At 40.3% G+C, this 12,988-nt stretch overlaps 1 protein-coding gene across 1 annotated transcript; it reads left to right on the top strand.

The window, feature by feature from the left end:
* The first annotated feature begins 7,113 nt into the window (after positions 1 to 7,113).
* Positions 7,114 to 12,555, top strand: LOC148045150 (uncharacterized). The gene is made up of 3 exons (XM_087719036.1): positions 7,114 to 7,192; positions 11,164 to 11,214; positions 11,966 to 12,555. The coding sequence occupies exons 1-3, from the start codon at positions 7,114 to 7,116 to the stop codon at positions 12,553 to 12,555; spliced, it is 720 nt and encodes a 239-aa protein (XP_087575162.1).
* Positions 12,556 to 12,988: the final 433 nt, after the last annotated feature.

Genomic DNA, 12,988 nt, shown 5'->3' with positions numbered 1-12,988 from the left:
GGTTGGACATTTAAATTTGATATGATAGTTTGAAAGCTCCAAACTTCACGGGTGACTGTTTTAAAGCCATTTCCCTAAAAGCTTCAGGCACTGGAATAAATAAATGTAATTGAACCTTCTACACCTCGATGTGTCCGGTTTTTGCTTTCTGGCACCTGCAACTGGTACTGTAGTTCATCCCTTTCTGCCTAAAGTAGTCATTTATGCATCTATCTTGATTGATACTGCAACTTATCTGCCCTTCCATCATGTCTGAACAAATATATTAAAAAAATTAATAACCTGCAGCAAATTGACATAGATTACGGTACTTGGATGCTCTGTATCAAGTGTATAAAGAAAAGAAGTTTCTTGCCAGGAAAATATGGAAGTACAGTATCTGTGAACTGAACTGTCATCTCACTACATTGAAGCCATTTCAACATATCATCATATAATATGGTCAATCAGATTTATCCACAGTTAATAAACAAAATCTAAAAAAGGCCTGCATTGATGATTCAGAGCTGCATAAAATACTGAAATAATATCATCCTGAAATATTTTAAAGTTATATATATTTAAGTTAATGTTCCTAAACTGTTATTCTGTTATAATCTCTGATCCAACTTGTAGAATAGTGTACTAAACATTGGGGATATCTAGGTGCATAGCCATATGTCGGCATCTAGCACCACCCAGTGTTCATTGTCTACAATAGTTCTTTTACACCTCTGCTGATACTATATTTTGCTTGAAGCACAATCCAGTTAATATTTGAATAAAAAGATCAGCCTTGAACACTGTAAAAATTTAACTATGATTGTTCTACACCAATGTTTGCCTAACATGACAATCTTGAGACTCCTCCATTGTGCCTGTTGTTGCCTTCACTAGTGGTGGTGTGGTATCTTATGGTAGGGATTTTAGCAACTTTAAAATGTGCTGGCTGGGAAATTTGGGGAGTTGAAGTCCCCATGTTTTAAAGTTGCCAAAACTGAGAAACATTGATCAATAGGTGCAAAAGCTATGGAAAAAAACAGGGATGGCAATGAGTGCCTTCAAGGCAAAAGTTGACAATTTCTTGTGAAAGTACATAACTCGTGCCAATGCATCTGTGTCACCAACTGTAAGATAGTGGCTCTAAAAAGAGTCTTACTGTTGCCACCATCTGTGCTGCAATGCTGGTGCAATTCCTTGTTGTCTACGGCAATGTTGCAGTAGACAATAAGGAACTAATGCAACTAATTTCCTGAAGTATCTGTCAGCAGACATAGGAGGTAGCCTTCAACAGGATGTATTACCTGGGTTAACATACAGTATGATATCATGGAAACGTTTGCCAGGTCCAAAACTGTCAAGATGGTAGCCACAATGGTGTGATGTGTTGCAGACATTAAAAACAGGCAAAGCTTCAATCATAACAATCACTAATTTGACATTTTTGACAATGCTCTCCTAGTTTTTTGAGTTTGACAGTAGTGAATCCAGCCACTGTGGTACATAAATCATGGTTTATGGCTTATCCCATGGGTGAACCCAGCAAGTAAAGAGCAAAATAATTATAAGAGCCAGTTTGGTCTAGTGGGCCAAGAAGCATGGCATGGGCAAGAAAGCAGGGGACCATGAGTTCAAGTTCTGCCTTAGCCATGAAAGCCAGGTGGGTGACTTTGAGCCTGTCATTCTCTCTCAGCCAACTCACAGGGTGGTTGTGGGGAAAATAGGAGGAGGAAGGAGTATTAATTATATTTGCTGCCATTGGTTATTTGTAAAAATAATAAAGGCGGAACACAATTGAATTAACTAAATAAAATGTGATTAAAAGAGGCTATTGCATAGTGCAAGTTATTTATTTTAATCTCCAAAACCAGCTATCATCAGCTCTACATTGGCTTACAAAGGATGTAAAAAAAAAGTCAAAAAGTTTTTTAAAAATCGTATCACTAAAAAACAGCCATTTCAAGGAACAAAACAAAATCAAAGATTACACAAACTTCAGTTGCAACAACCGTTCTGGCGGGCCCAGAGCCTCCGAACCAGAACCATCACTGCCTTCCTGAAAGCTAATAGAGCCAGGGCTGCATAGGTTTTGGAGGAGATACTATTCCACAGGTGAGCCACAGCAACACAGAAGCTTGGCTCTCATCCGTTGTCACTGCTTTACTGATGAAGCTTGGAGGATACAGCTCTGTCCAATTTTATATGGCAGGCAGAGTCAATGATAAAAAGGTGATACTACAAATGTCCCTGAGCCCTAAATCATTATTAATATGTATTATCCACATACACAATATGCCTCCAAGTACTAGTAGTGGGGGAACGTGGCCAGAAGGATATTTTTGCCATTCTGCCCCTGCTTATAAGCACCAGCTGGATATTGTGGCAGCTGACAGCTGGAGCAGTGGGACTCTGCTTAAGTTTCTAGATCAGTGTTTCTCAACCTCGGCAACTTGAAGATGTCTGGACTTCAACTCCCAGCGAATGCTGGCTGGGGAATTCTGGGAGTTGAAGTCCGGACATCTTCAAGTTGCCAAGGTTGAGAAACACTGTTCTAGATACCGTTCTGACACCTGTGATTAGAACTGGGCTGTAAACATACAAGGAAAGGAGAAAAAACTACTACCCACTATTTGAGTTTTAAGACTTTGCTGTTGGTATTTATTTTTACCCTTGAACAGTTGATGTTCTCTTTCCCCCACCCATAGGGGAAAAAAGAAGCCATGGTAAAGATAACCTCCATCTCAGGGATTCAATAGTTTAAAAAAAGAGTAATATAGGCTCTGTCTCTCTATAAGAGTGCAGACACATGAGATCCCCTTGCCCAGATCTGCCCATTATGGACTGCGTCCTGCAGGACCATAAAAAGCATAAAGTAACAGGTACCCGGTTCTCCACAGTGGAGGCCTGTATGGAAGAGATTTGGAACAGATGGGGAATGTCCAGGGAACTGAGGAATAAAAATATATATTTATTTATGTATTTATTTATTTGTCTTGTATGCCGCCCACTCCCGAAGGACTCCGGGCGGCTCACAAAAGACAAGGGAAAGGGGGGAATGAGACAAAGACAACATATTAAAAACAAAACCAACATTCACAAATTCCGTGGAGGTAGATGCTTCTCAGCTCCCCCCAGCCTGCTGGAACAGCCAGGACTTGGTGGCTTTGCGGAAGACCGGGAGGGTAGTAAGGGTCCGGATCTCAACAGGGAGCTCGTTCCAGAGGGCCGGAGCTGCAACAGAGAAGGCCCTCCCCCGGGGAGTCGCCAGCCAACATTGGCTGGCAGATGGAATCTGGAGGAGACCCAACCTGTGCGATCTAATTGGTCTGAGAGAGGTAATCGGCAGGAGGCGGTCTCTCAGGTACCCAGGTCCGATGCCATGTAGGGCTTTATAGGTAGCGACCAGCACCTTGAAGCGGATTCGGAGACTAATAGGTAGCCAGTGCAGCTCGCGGAGGATAGGTGTAACGTGGGTGTACCTTGGTGCACCCACAATCGCTCGCGCGGCTGCATTCTGGACTAATTGCAGTCTTCGAACACTCTTCAAGGGCAGCCCCATGGAGATATTTGGCTTCTTATAGCTCAAACCATTTGAAAGGGACCAGTTCCTGCTATTTTCTCTCTTGCAGACGCCAACTCTCTTACAATTCTTGAACCAAACGCAGTATCCTGCAATTGCAATTGCCCTTAATTGCCACCTCACAGCGAGATGGGCAGCAAACAAATTTAATAAATAATAACAATAATCTAGGTTGAACATCTGGCTGACTGCGCAATGAACGAATAAATAAATAATAAAATCCTCAGCAGCTGCAGCAAAAATACTGGATGGTGAGTGTGTAAACATGATTATTTATATTGACTTAGACTATTACCACAAAAGTATGAGGTCATTGTGGGTTCAGTATTGTGCCCCCATGAGACTAAAATGTCTGCTGACTAACACATTCAGTTTGAAGCTACAATCTGGAGATGGGTGATCCAAGACAGTTCAGTGAAGCATTTCCTTGTTTATTGAAGGCAACCCTGGTCTGACTTCAGCTATCAGCTCTAGAGGCAGACAGCAAACAGATGTTTTTAAGTCTACCTTGTAGGGCTCTTTTTATGGACAAAAGGTGCAGAAAAACAAAGTGATGGGCAAATTATTTTGTCCCATCAGGGGCCTTGAAAAATATGTCTGTTAGGTAAGCTCTCTGTTGGGAGAGCGAGTGCATTCAGAGAAAAGTTGTGAGAGTTGTGTTGGAGAACACACAAACCAGCATACAGAGACACTGCAGTTTAAATAGGCTTTTACTTTCGTGGAAATAGAGGTATCAGGGTCCATCGAACAGTCCAAGTCATACACAGATAAGACAGTCAGTCATCAATGTCTTTCAGTTAAGGGATAATCCAAATAACATAGTCCATAAACATACAAACAATCTGGTACTCAAAGTTTGCTAGCAATTGCAAAACTTACAATAGCTCACGGCACTTTCTAACAGCCAGCTTCCAAAACACTCAGATCAGATCAGCCCAGCATCTAACAAACAGAGAGCTAACAGTTATTCTGGCTCCCTCTTATGGCCAATTGAAGAAACAGCAACCAATCACATTTTACAGTATGATTTAAAGAAACAGGTACAGCATTGCTATATGATTTATATATTGCCAACCCAACCGTTAGATTATATTCCTAGCAATGTCAACATCCAGGAATAGATTATCTGACCTCCTCCTAATGCTTAAAAGTTTGATTTGCATTACAGGTAGTCCTTGACTTACAACAATTCATTTAGTGACTGTTCAAAGTTACAACACCATTGAAAAAAGGTACTTATGACCATTTTTCACACTTAAGACCATTGTAGCATCCCCATGGTCGCATGATTTACATTCAGATGATTGACAACTGACCCATACTTAAGACCATTGCAGTGTCTCAAGGTCATGTGATCCCCTTTTGCGACCTTCTGACAAGCAAAGTCAATGGGGGAAACAGATGCACTTAACAATGTTGTAACTAATTTAACAACTGCAGTGATTGACTTAACAAATGTGGCAAAAGAAGTTGTAAAATTGGGCAAAACTCACTTGACAAATTTCTCACTTAACAACAAAAATTTTGGGCTCCATTGTGATGTTAAGATGAAGCCTATCTCTACTTTGACCACTGTAGTTTGACCATACCATGGGAGAAGCAGCCTTCAAAATATCAATTGCCCTTTTCTGGCTTCTTCCCTTTGTTTTCTCTCGACACAACCGAATTCATTTGTGGGGGACACAACCATTTTCTCAGATTCTAGAAATCCCTCAACAAGCCCATCAGTTAATTTAGCAAAGATCTGTTATTTTTATTATTAATTTAATGATCGCTTTCAGACTACCAAAAGTGTCCCCTTCTCAACCAACGGTTTAGCATGTGGTTTTGCTGCTATGCAATTCTTTACCACTTTACAGTAGTACTCCATAACAATTTAAAAAATGTTATTTAATATAATAAGTTGCTAGGTTATATAAAAATGTTTTACGTTAAGGTTTTGTTAAATTTATATTCCACCAATCTCACAGTTCAAGGCAACTCTAGGCAGCTTACAATGTAATAAAACAAACATATAAATATAAAAACAGATTAAAATTACAACTACTGCTCGGACTACTCTGAGAGTGTTTTTCCACTTTGAAATGTAACCTATACATTCTTATTAAACCAACTGTTTTAATTGAAAAACACTATACACTGTTGTGAGGTTGTTGTTGTTTTTTGCAATCCTTGGAGATCTGTCCATCTCAGCAAAATTTTAGAGTGTCCAAGCAGAAGATTCGTGACATGGGTCCTTACTGTAGTTCAAACTAGGAAATACCAAAACTGTAATCGAAGCACTATAATAAGTTTAATGTAGTTCTAAGATAAACAAAAAGCCAGCTGCAGAGGGGAACAAAAATGGTAAAAGATATTCTTGCTAGCCCTGCTTTTTTTTTTTTTTTTTTGCATTCCTGCAAAGCGACAGCATTCATTTGGCCTCTTGTTCATCAAAACAATAAGCAAATCTGACTTTTTTTTTTTAAATGTTCCGCTCGCTATTTTTAGTTGTGGTTTCTTTCACTTCCTTTTCCATTTACATTACCCTGTTGTGGTGTTTTTTTTCTTTACTGTATTTTTTTTAACAAGGACCACAAACTGAACATCAAAGGACAGTGTTATATTTATTCCATCCCTTTATCTTTCTTTAGATGCTCTGTGCTCTCCAGGGGATTCCCATCCCAGAAAGGGTCACCTTTCTTGTGGCCTCAGTTGCCTTGAGACCAGTTCTGATGTATCATCAATTAATTGGTTAACTAACCTATTTGAGTTTATACTCCAGGATGTGTATGCTTGCAAATACGAGAAGGGATTCATCTTCATCTTCAACTTTTATCTTAAACCAGCCGAAATTTATCTGCACATTTGAAGCAGGCCACAAGATGGCAGAGTCCAATCATTCTATTTCAGGAAGCATCACTTTGAAGTGCATGAAGCATGAAGAGATTGTTTGTATCCTTATTTTATCTTGACATTTAGTAGTCCAATCAAGTAGCCTATTCACCCCGATAGGTTAAAATAGCATGGCACACTGTTTTTATAACCAGCAGCGAAGGAGGTAGCACGACAACGAGACGGAATATTACTCCGAGAATAGATTGCTTTCTTTAAAAACAGACAAGTTATTTTGTAAATCAATGGCTGGCTAGGCAAAGTTTCTACTTTAAAATGTAGTTTGTAAAAAGTGTTTATAATCAAAGGCACGGTCTTGGCTTTTGTTTTTCTCCCTGATCTTGCATTACTGGATCCACAAAGAAGAGTTGCAGGGAGCAGTGATTGCAGGATATGCTGCAAAATAAATAAATAAATAAATAAATAAATAAATAAATAAATAAATAAATAAATAAATAAATAAATAAATAAATAAATAAATAAATAAATAAATAAATAAATAAAATAAAATAAAATAAAATAAAATAAAATAAAATAAAATAAATAATAAAATAAAATAAAATAAAATAAAATAAAAGATGGTAGCCCCAATGGTGTAAATGAAGTGTTGCATATAAAAAACAGACCAAGCTTTCACTACACTATTGTGGCTGCCACTTTGATTTGTTTTGCCGCACCCTATGGTCAGGACTATGAAAAGGAGCAAAGCAGCTACCATCCAGTGCAGAGAAGGGGTTAATTTACCTCTCACAATGAGAGGTGAGGGAGCTAACTGCCAAAGACCTCTTCTAATTAAGAGACATATACAGAATGAAGATTAAATCTGGATACTTTTGCATGCTTTGCTCTAATCTGCTCTTTGGCAGGATGGTGGCATTGTTAATAGTTTTACTGCATCCCACAGCTTGTTTCCAGGCTGCTTTCAGCTTTTTCTCAAATATCCTTCTCTGTTTCCACTCTCTTTGCTTGTGCAGAGTTACTTTAAACTATCTCCCTCATTCCAGGACCTCTCTGTATCAACTAGGCCTGTGATGGCTAACCTTTTTGTCCGCACATGCCGAAAGTGTGTGCACACAACAGCGTGCGCACCCCCACACCCATAAGCCAATGCACGCATGACACAACCCATGGGGCATGTATGCGCAATATACACCACACTCCCCCCATGCATACACGTGAGACTGTGACCCTCCCCCATGGCCCATTTTAGGCCTTGCAAGCCTCCCCGAAGCCTCCTGGGATCAAAAACGGGCTGTGGAGCTGAGCTGGACGACGGTTTGTGTGCCTGCAGAGAAGGCTCCGTGTGCCACCAGAGTCATGCGTGCCATAGTTCACCATCACGGAACTAGGCCTTTGGGAAGCTGAGTACCTCTGGATCAGCTTGAAGGAAGCTACTTTAGCATACCCATGGTGAATATATGATTGCCAGATGTCCAGACTGGATTTAGCATTTTTGTCCTTCCCAAGGACCTGGGATAGCCAGGGGTTGTTGTTTAATAATATTAAAGATATTGCTGGGGTAACCTGTTACAAATAAAGCTGTTTTTTGCAATTGATCAGTGGCGCTTTGGTCAATGCCAATGGTGGTCAAGTGGTGCTTCAGCTGTTTTGGGATTGCGTCTAAGGTACCTACTACTGACAGTCCTATTTTTGCTTTCTTTTGTCACATAATTTTAATTCCATGTTCAGATCTTTAGATTTTATGGTTCCCCCCCCCCCCGCCTCTCTAATTCTTTCTTTTCTCTTCTGCTGTCTTCAGATATTAGAGTTGTCTACTGTCCAGACTTTTCGGTCTTACTTATCAATAGTTGTTAAGACTAAGGTGTTATTGTGTAGCAGTTTCTTGTTTGTTTGTTTGAATTTTAAAGTCCTAGAGCAGCGATGGTGAACCTTTTTTGGTTCACATGCCATAAGTGGGGGGAGCGCACGGAGGTCGTGTGTGAGTGTTCTGCACCCATAATGCAATGCACAATCCCTCCAGCATGCATGCGCGCATGAGAGGCACGACCCCCATTTTTTGCATGCTTTTTTCGCCCTCCCCAGGCTCCAGAGGCTTTATAGGAGCCTGGGGAAGGCGAAAACAACCTCCCCCACACCCCAGAGGCCCTCCAACAGCTTCAGGAGCTTCCCTGAAGCCTCTGTAGCGCACAAAACTGGCCCTATGGGCAAACCGGAAGTTCAGGAATGGACTTCCGGTTTGCTCATAGGGCCGTTTTTAGTCCTCTGGAGTCTTCAGGGACCTTCAGTAGGCTTCCCTGAAAGCTCCGGAGGAGTAAAAATGACCCTACAAGCAAACCGGGAGTCACTTCCGGTTTGCTCATATGGCCGTTTTTACTCCTCCAGAGCCTTCAGGAGGCTTCCCTGAAGGTTCTGGAGGACTAAAAGCAACCCTACGAGTGACTTCCGGTTTTCTCATAGGGTTGTTTTTCATCCTCCGGAGCCTTGAGGGAAGCTTCCAGAAGCCCCTGAAGGCTCTGGAGGGCTTAAACCGGCAGTACGAGCAAACCGGAAGTCCATTCCCGAACTTACGCTTTGCCTGTAGGGCCGTTTTTTTGCGCTCCAGAGACTTCAGGGAAGCTCCTGAAACCTCCAGAGGGCCTCCGGTGGGAAGGCTGTTTTCACTCTCCCCAGGCTCCTATAAAGCCTCAAGCCTGAGGACAGCAAAAAATGGCTTTTAAAAAGGCTGAACTCAGCTGGCCAGTGCTCGCATGCACACTGGCCAGCTGACAGGGCAACGCCTCACGTGCTCTGACAACACCTCACGTGCCATAGGTTCACCATGCCGGTTCTAGAGCATTTTAGTTGCTTCATTTTTTACTATTTTGTCAATTTGGTGGCCCCAGTTCTTGCTTGCAAGCAAGTGATGTTTCTTGCAGATATTCCAATCTACCATTGTTGCTACTTTGTCATGCCATTGGTTTGTGCAACTTTCTTGCAGCAGCTAAGTAGGTGGTGCGCTGTTTCTTCAGTTTCTTTACAGCAATAACATTTTCTGTCTGCTGTTATTATTTTAAATATATCCTGTGCTATAAAAAGTACTGCTTGGTTTGAGGAAAACTTTTTGATTTAAAAATGAAAATGCAAGATTTATTTATTTAAAAAACCAGTGTAAAAGCAAAATAGTTTGCAAGATCTGAAAGGCAACTGTAATTTTTTCAGAACTCCCTTGATTTTAGGTACTGGACACAGTAGAAATACTTCCTGCCCCGTGTTTCCTCCTCTTTCTCCTGTCAGCCACTCTTATGAACAACTGCCATCTTGTATTCTTAAATAGCAATAGCACTTAGACTTACATACCACTTCACAGTGCTTTATAGCCCTCTCTAAGCGGTTTCCAGAGTCAGCATATCGCCCACAACAATTTTGAATCCTCAATTTACCCACCTCAGAAGGATGGAAGGCTGAGTCAACCTTGAGCCAGTGAGATTTGAACGGCTGAACTGCAGCTAGCAGTCAGCAGAAGTAGCCTGCAGTACTGCACTCTAGCCACTGTACCACTGCAGCTCTTAGATGGAAAGATGATCAGGTATCTGGATAAGAAAGAACAACAGCTTATTTGCAGCTTATCTGAGGACATTGAATATAAATAAGGTAGGAATTTAGTTATGTCAGCAGAGTATCTGCAGAGAAGCATTTCTGTGGCCCAAGTTGGATTGTAGAAGCTACGCAATCCCAGGAATAGAATCTATTTTGCATTTTTTTAAAAATGTAACCCACCAAATAGATGTTTGCAGCCTTTAGAGGGGGCTCAGAAAATCTGGGAGAAGTCATCAAGTATCAAAGAAAAACCCTCATACTGACAAAACAAATCTAGATTATAAAAACACATAAAAAGGGTGATTCCCTTTCACCCCTACTTTTTATACTCTCAATGCTACTACTGACAATCATTTTGAAGAAGATGAACTATGGATACGAACTTGCAAAGAAAGGACTGAAAATTTCGCACTTGATGTACATGGATGATTTGAAGCTGTTTGATAAAACAAAAGCTGAACTGAATTTATTAATTGAAAGCACAAAAGAATTTAGCCAAGACATTGGTATGCAGTTTGGAATTGACAAATGTTCAACAATGGCAACCAAAGCAGGCAAGGTCATAGAAGATGATGGAATAGAACTTGAGAATGAAGAAATGATAAAGGCAGTAAAAGCAGAAGAAGGCTACAAGTACTTGGGGATTTTAGAGGCCTCTGACTTAATGCATAATAAAGTCAAGGAATTAACTTCAGCCAAGTACATTCAACGAATTAAAGATATTAAAGTCCAAATTGAGTGGAGAAACATCATAAAACTCATAAATATTTGGGCTATACCTGTGATTCGATACTCTGCAGGAATAATTGACTGGACCCAGATGGAGCTGGACAATTTGGACAGAAAAACAAGGAAGCTTATGACAATGAATCATGCTTTGCACCCTAAAAGTGATGTTGGCTGATTATATCTACCAAGAGCAGAGGGTGATTGAGGACTCCTACAAGTAAAACAGACTGGGGAATAAGAAAAACACTGTTTGAATGATTACATTCAGAAAAGTGAAGAACCAATGATTAAGGAAGTAAATAAAGGAGGCTTTTTAAAGACAACTAAGTCAAAAGCTGAATATAAGAAAGAAGTAATTGAGAAGCGAGCTGAAAATTGGAAAAACAAAGCTATGCATAGCCAATACTAGAAAAGTATTGAAGGCAAAGCTGACCAAAAGCTAACTTGGAACTGGTTAAGATCAGGAGCACTGAAAAAAGAAACAGAAGGCTTTATTTTGGCAGCTCAAGAACAAGCCTTAGCCATAAACTGCACGAAGGCAAAAATTCAACATGTTACCACCAACGGCAAATGTTACCTCTGTAATGAGAGAGATGAGACAGTGGACCACTTGATGAGTGGGTGCAGCAAAATTTCACAAACTGACTACCTACAACGCCATGACCGTGTTGCTAAGATCATTCACTGGAAATTGTGCCAAAAGTTTGGGTTTGAGTACAGCAAAAACCACTGGGAACATCAGGTTCAGAAGGTTTTAGAGAATGAGAAAATCAAGATCTTGTGGGACTTCAGAATTCAGACTGACAGGCACTTGGCCCTCAGCACACCTGACATAACAATAGTTGAAAAGAAAAAAATATGGTTCATTGACATTGCAATACCTGGAGATGCACGAATTGAAGATAAACAGCAAGAAAAAATCACAAAGTACCGGGACTTGCAAATTGAAGTTGAGAGACTGTGGAAAAAGAAATTGAATGTTGTCCTGATTGTAATTGGAGCCCTTGGAGCAATACCTAAAGGGCTACCTTGCTATTTGGAAATTCTAAATTTATCAGACTTGAACATTCTGATTCTACAAAAAACCACCGTACTTGGAACAGCTTATATCCCCCAACATTACCTTAACAGTTCCTAGGTCCTTGGTTAGGACTCAAGCTGTTGAGCTACCAACCAGCCCCAAAGGCTGTGAATCTCACCAAAGATTAGCCACATATAATAATAATAAAGAAACAGAGTCACTAATCCTGGCTGCACAAGGACAAACTATCTGCACAAATGCCATTAAGGCCAAAATCGAAAAATCCTCTGATGATGCCAAATGCAGACTTTGCAAAGATGCTGATGAAACTGTTGATCACATACTCAGCTGCTGTAAAAAAATCACACAGACTGATTATAAATTGCAGCACAATTCAGTAGCACAAATGATTCATTGGAATTTGTGCAAAAACTATAATATTAAAACAGCAACAAACTGGTGGGAATATCAGCCTGAAAAAGTCACTGAAAATCAGATGGTCAAGATCTTGTGGGATTTCTGTATACAAACGGACAAAATACTGGCGCATAATACACCAGACATCACACTGGTTGAGAAAAATAATAGCAGGGTCGCCGAGAAGGAACATGAAAAAATCGCAAAATACCAGGACTTAAAAATCAAAATTCAACGACTATGGCACAAACCAGCAGTGGTAATTCCAGTGGTAATTGGCACACTGGGTGCTATTCCAAAAGCACTGGAATTACATTTAAAACAGTTAAAAATTGACAAAATCACCATCAGTCAAATGGAAAAAGCCGCACTGCTTGGATCTGCACGCATATTACAAAAATACGTTACGACGTCCTAGGCCCCTGGGTGGGGCCCGATGAGTAACCAATGCCAAATCCGCGAAACAACTGGCCACTGTGATACAATTGTATAATAATACTACTACTACTAATACTAACAACTGGAAAACTTCGAACGGAAAACATGCAATATTTTGAATATGTACATCCACTAAGTGACACTGATAGGTTGTTCCTGCCAAGAAAAATAGGGGCAAGGGGCTATTGCAAATCCATCAAACTTTAGAAGAAGAAAAATGAAGTTTGAATGATTATGTGAACCAAAGTACAGAACAACTGCTGCTAACTGTGAAAACGGAGAACAGCAGAAAAATAACAGAACAAATGCAGAATATAAGGAAAATCAGCTGGATGACAAGATTAAATAGATGGAAAACCAAAGCTTTGCATGGACAGCACTTGAAAAACATTGAAGGAAAATATGATGACAAC

Source organism: Thamnophis sirtalis, unplaced genomic scaffold, assembly GCF_051295495.1.
Source record: "Thamnophis sirtalis isolate CommonGarterSnake01/CBP01778 unplaced genomic scaffold, rThaSir2_p1.2 scaffold_6, whole genome shotgun sequence".
Classification (NCBI taxonomy): Eukaryota; Metazoa; Chordata; class Lepidosauria; order Squamata; family Natricidae; genus Thamnophis; species Thamnophis sirtalis.
Note: the sequence above shows the minus strand (reverse complement) of the source record. Positions and strands in the feature narration are given on the sequence as shown.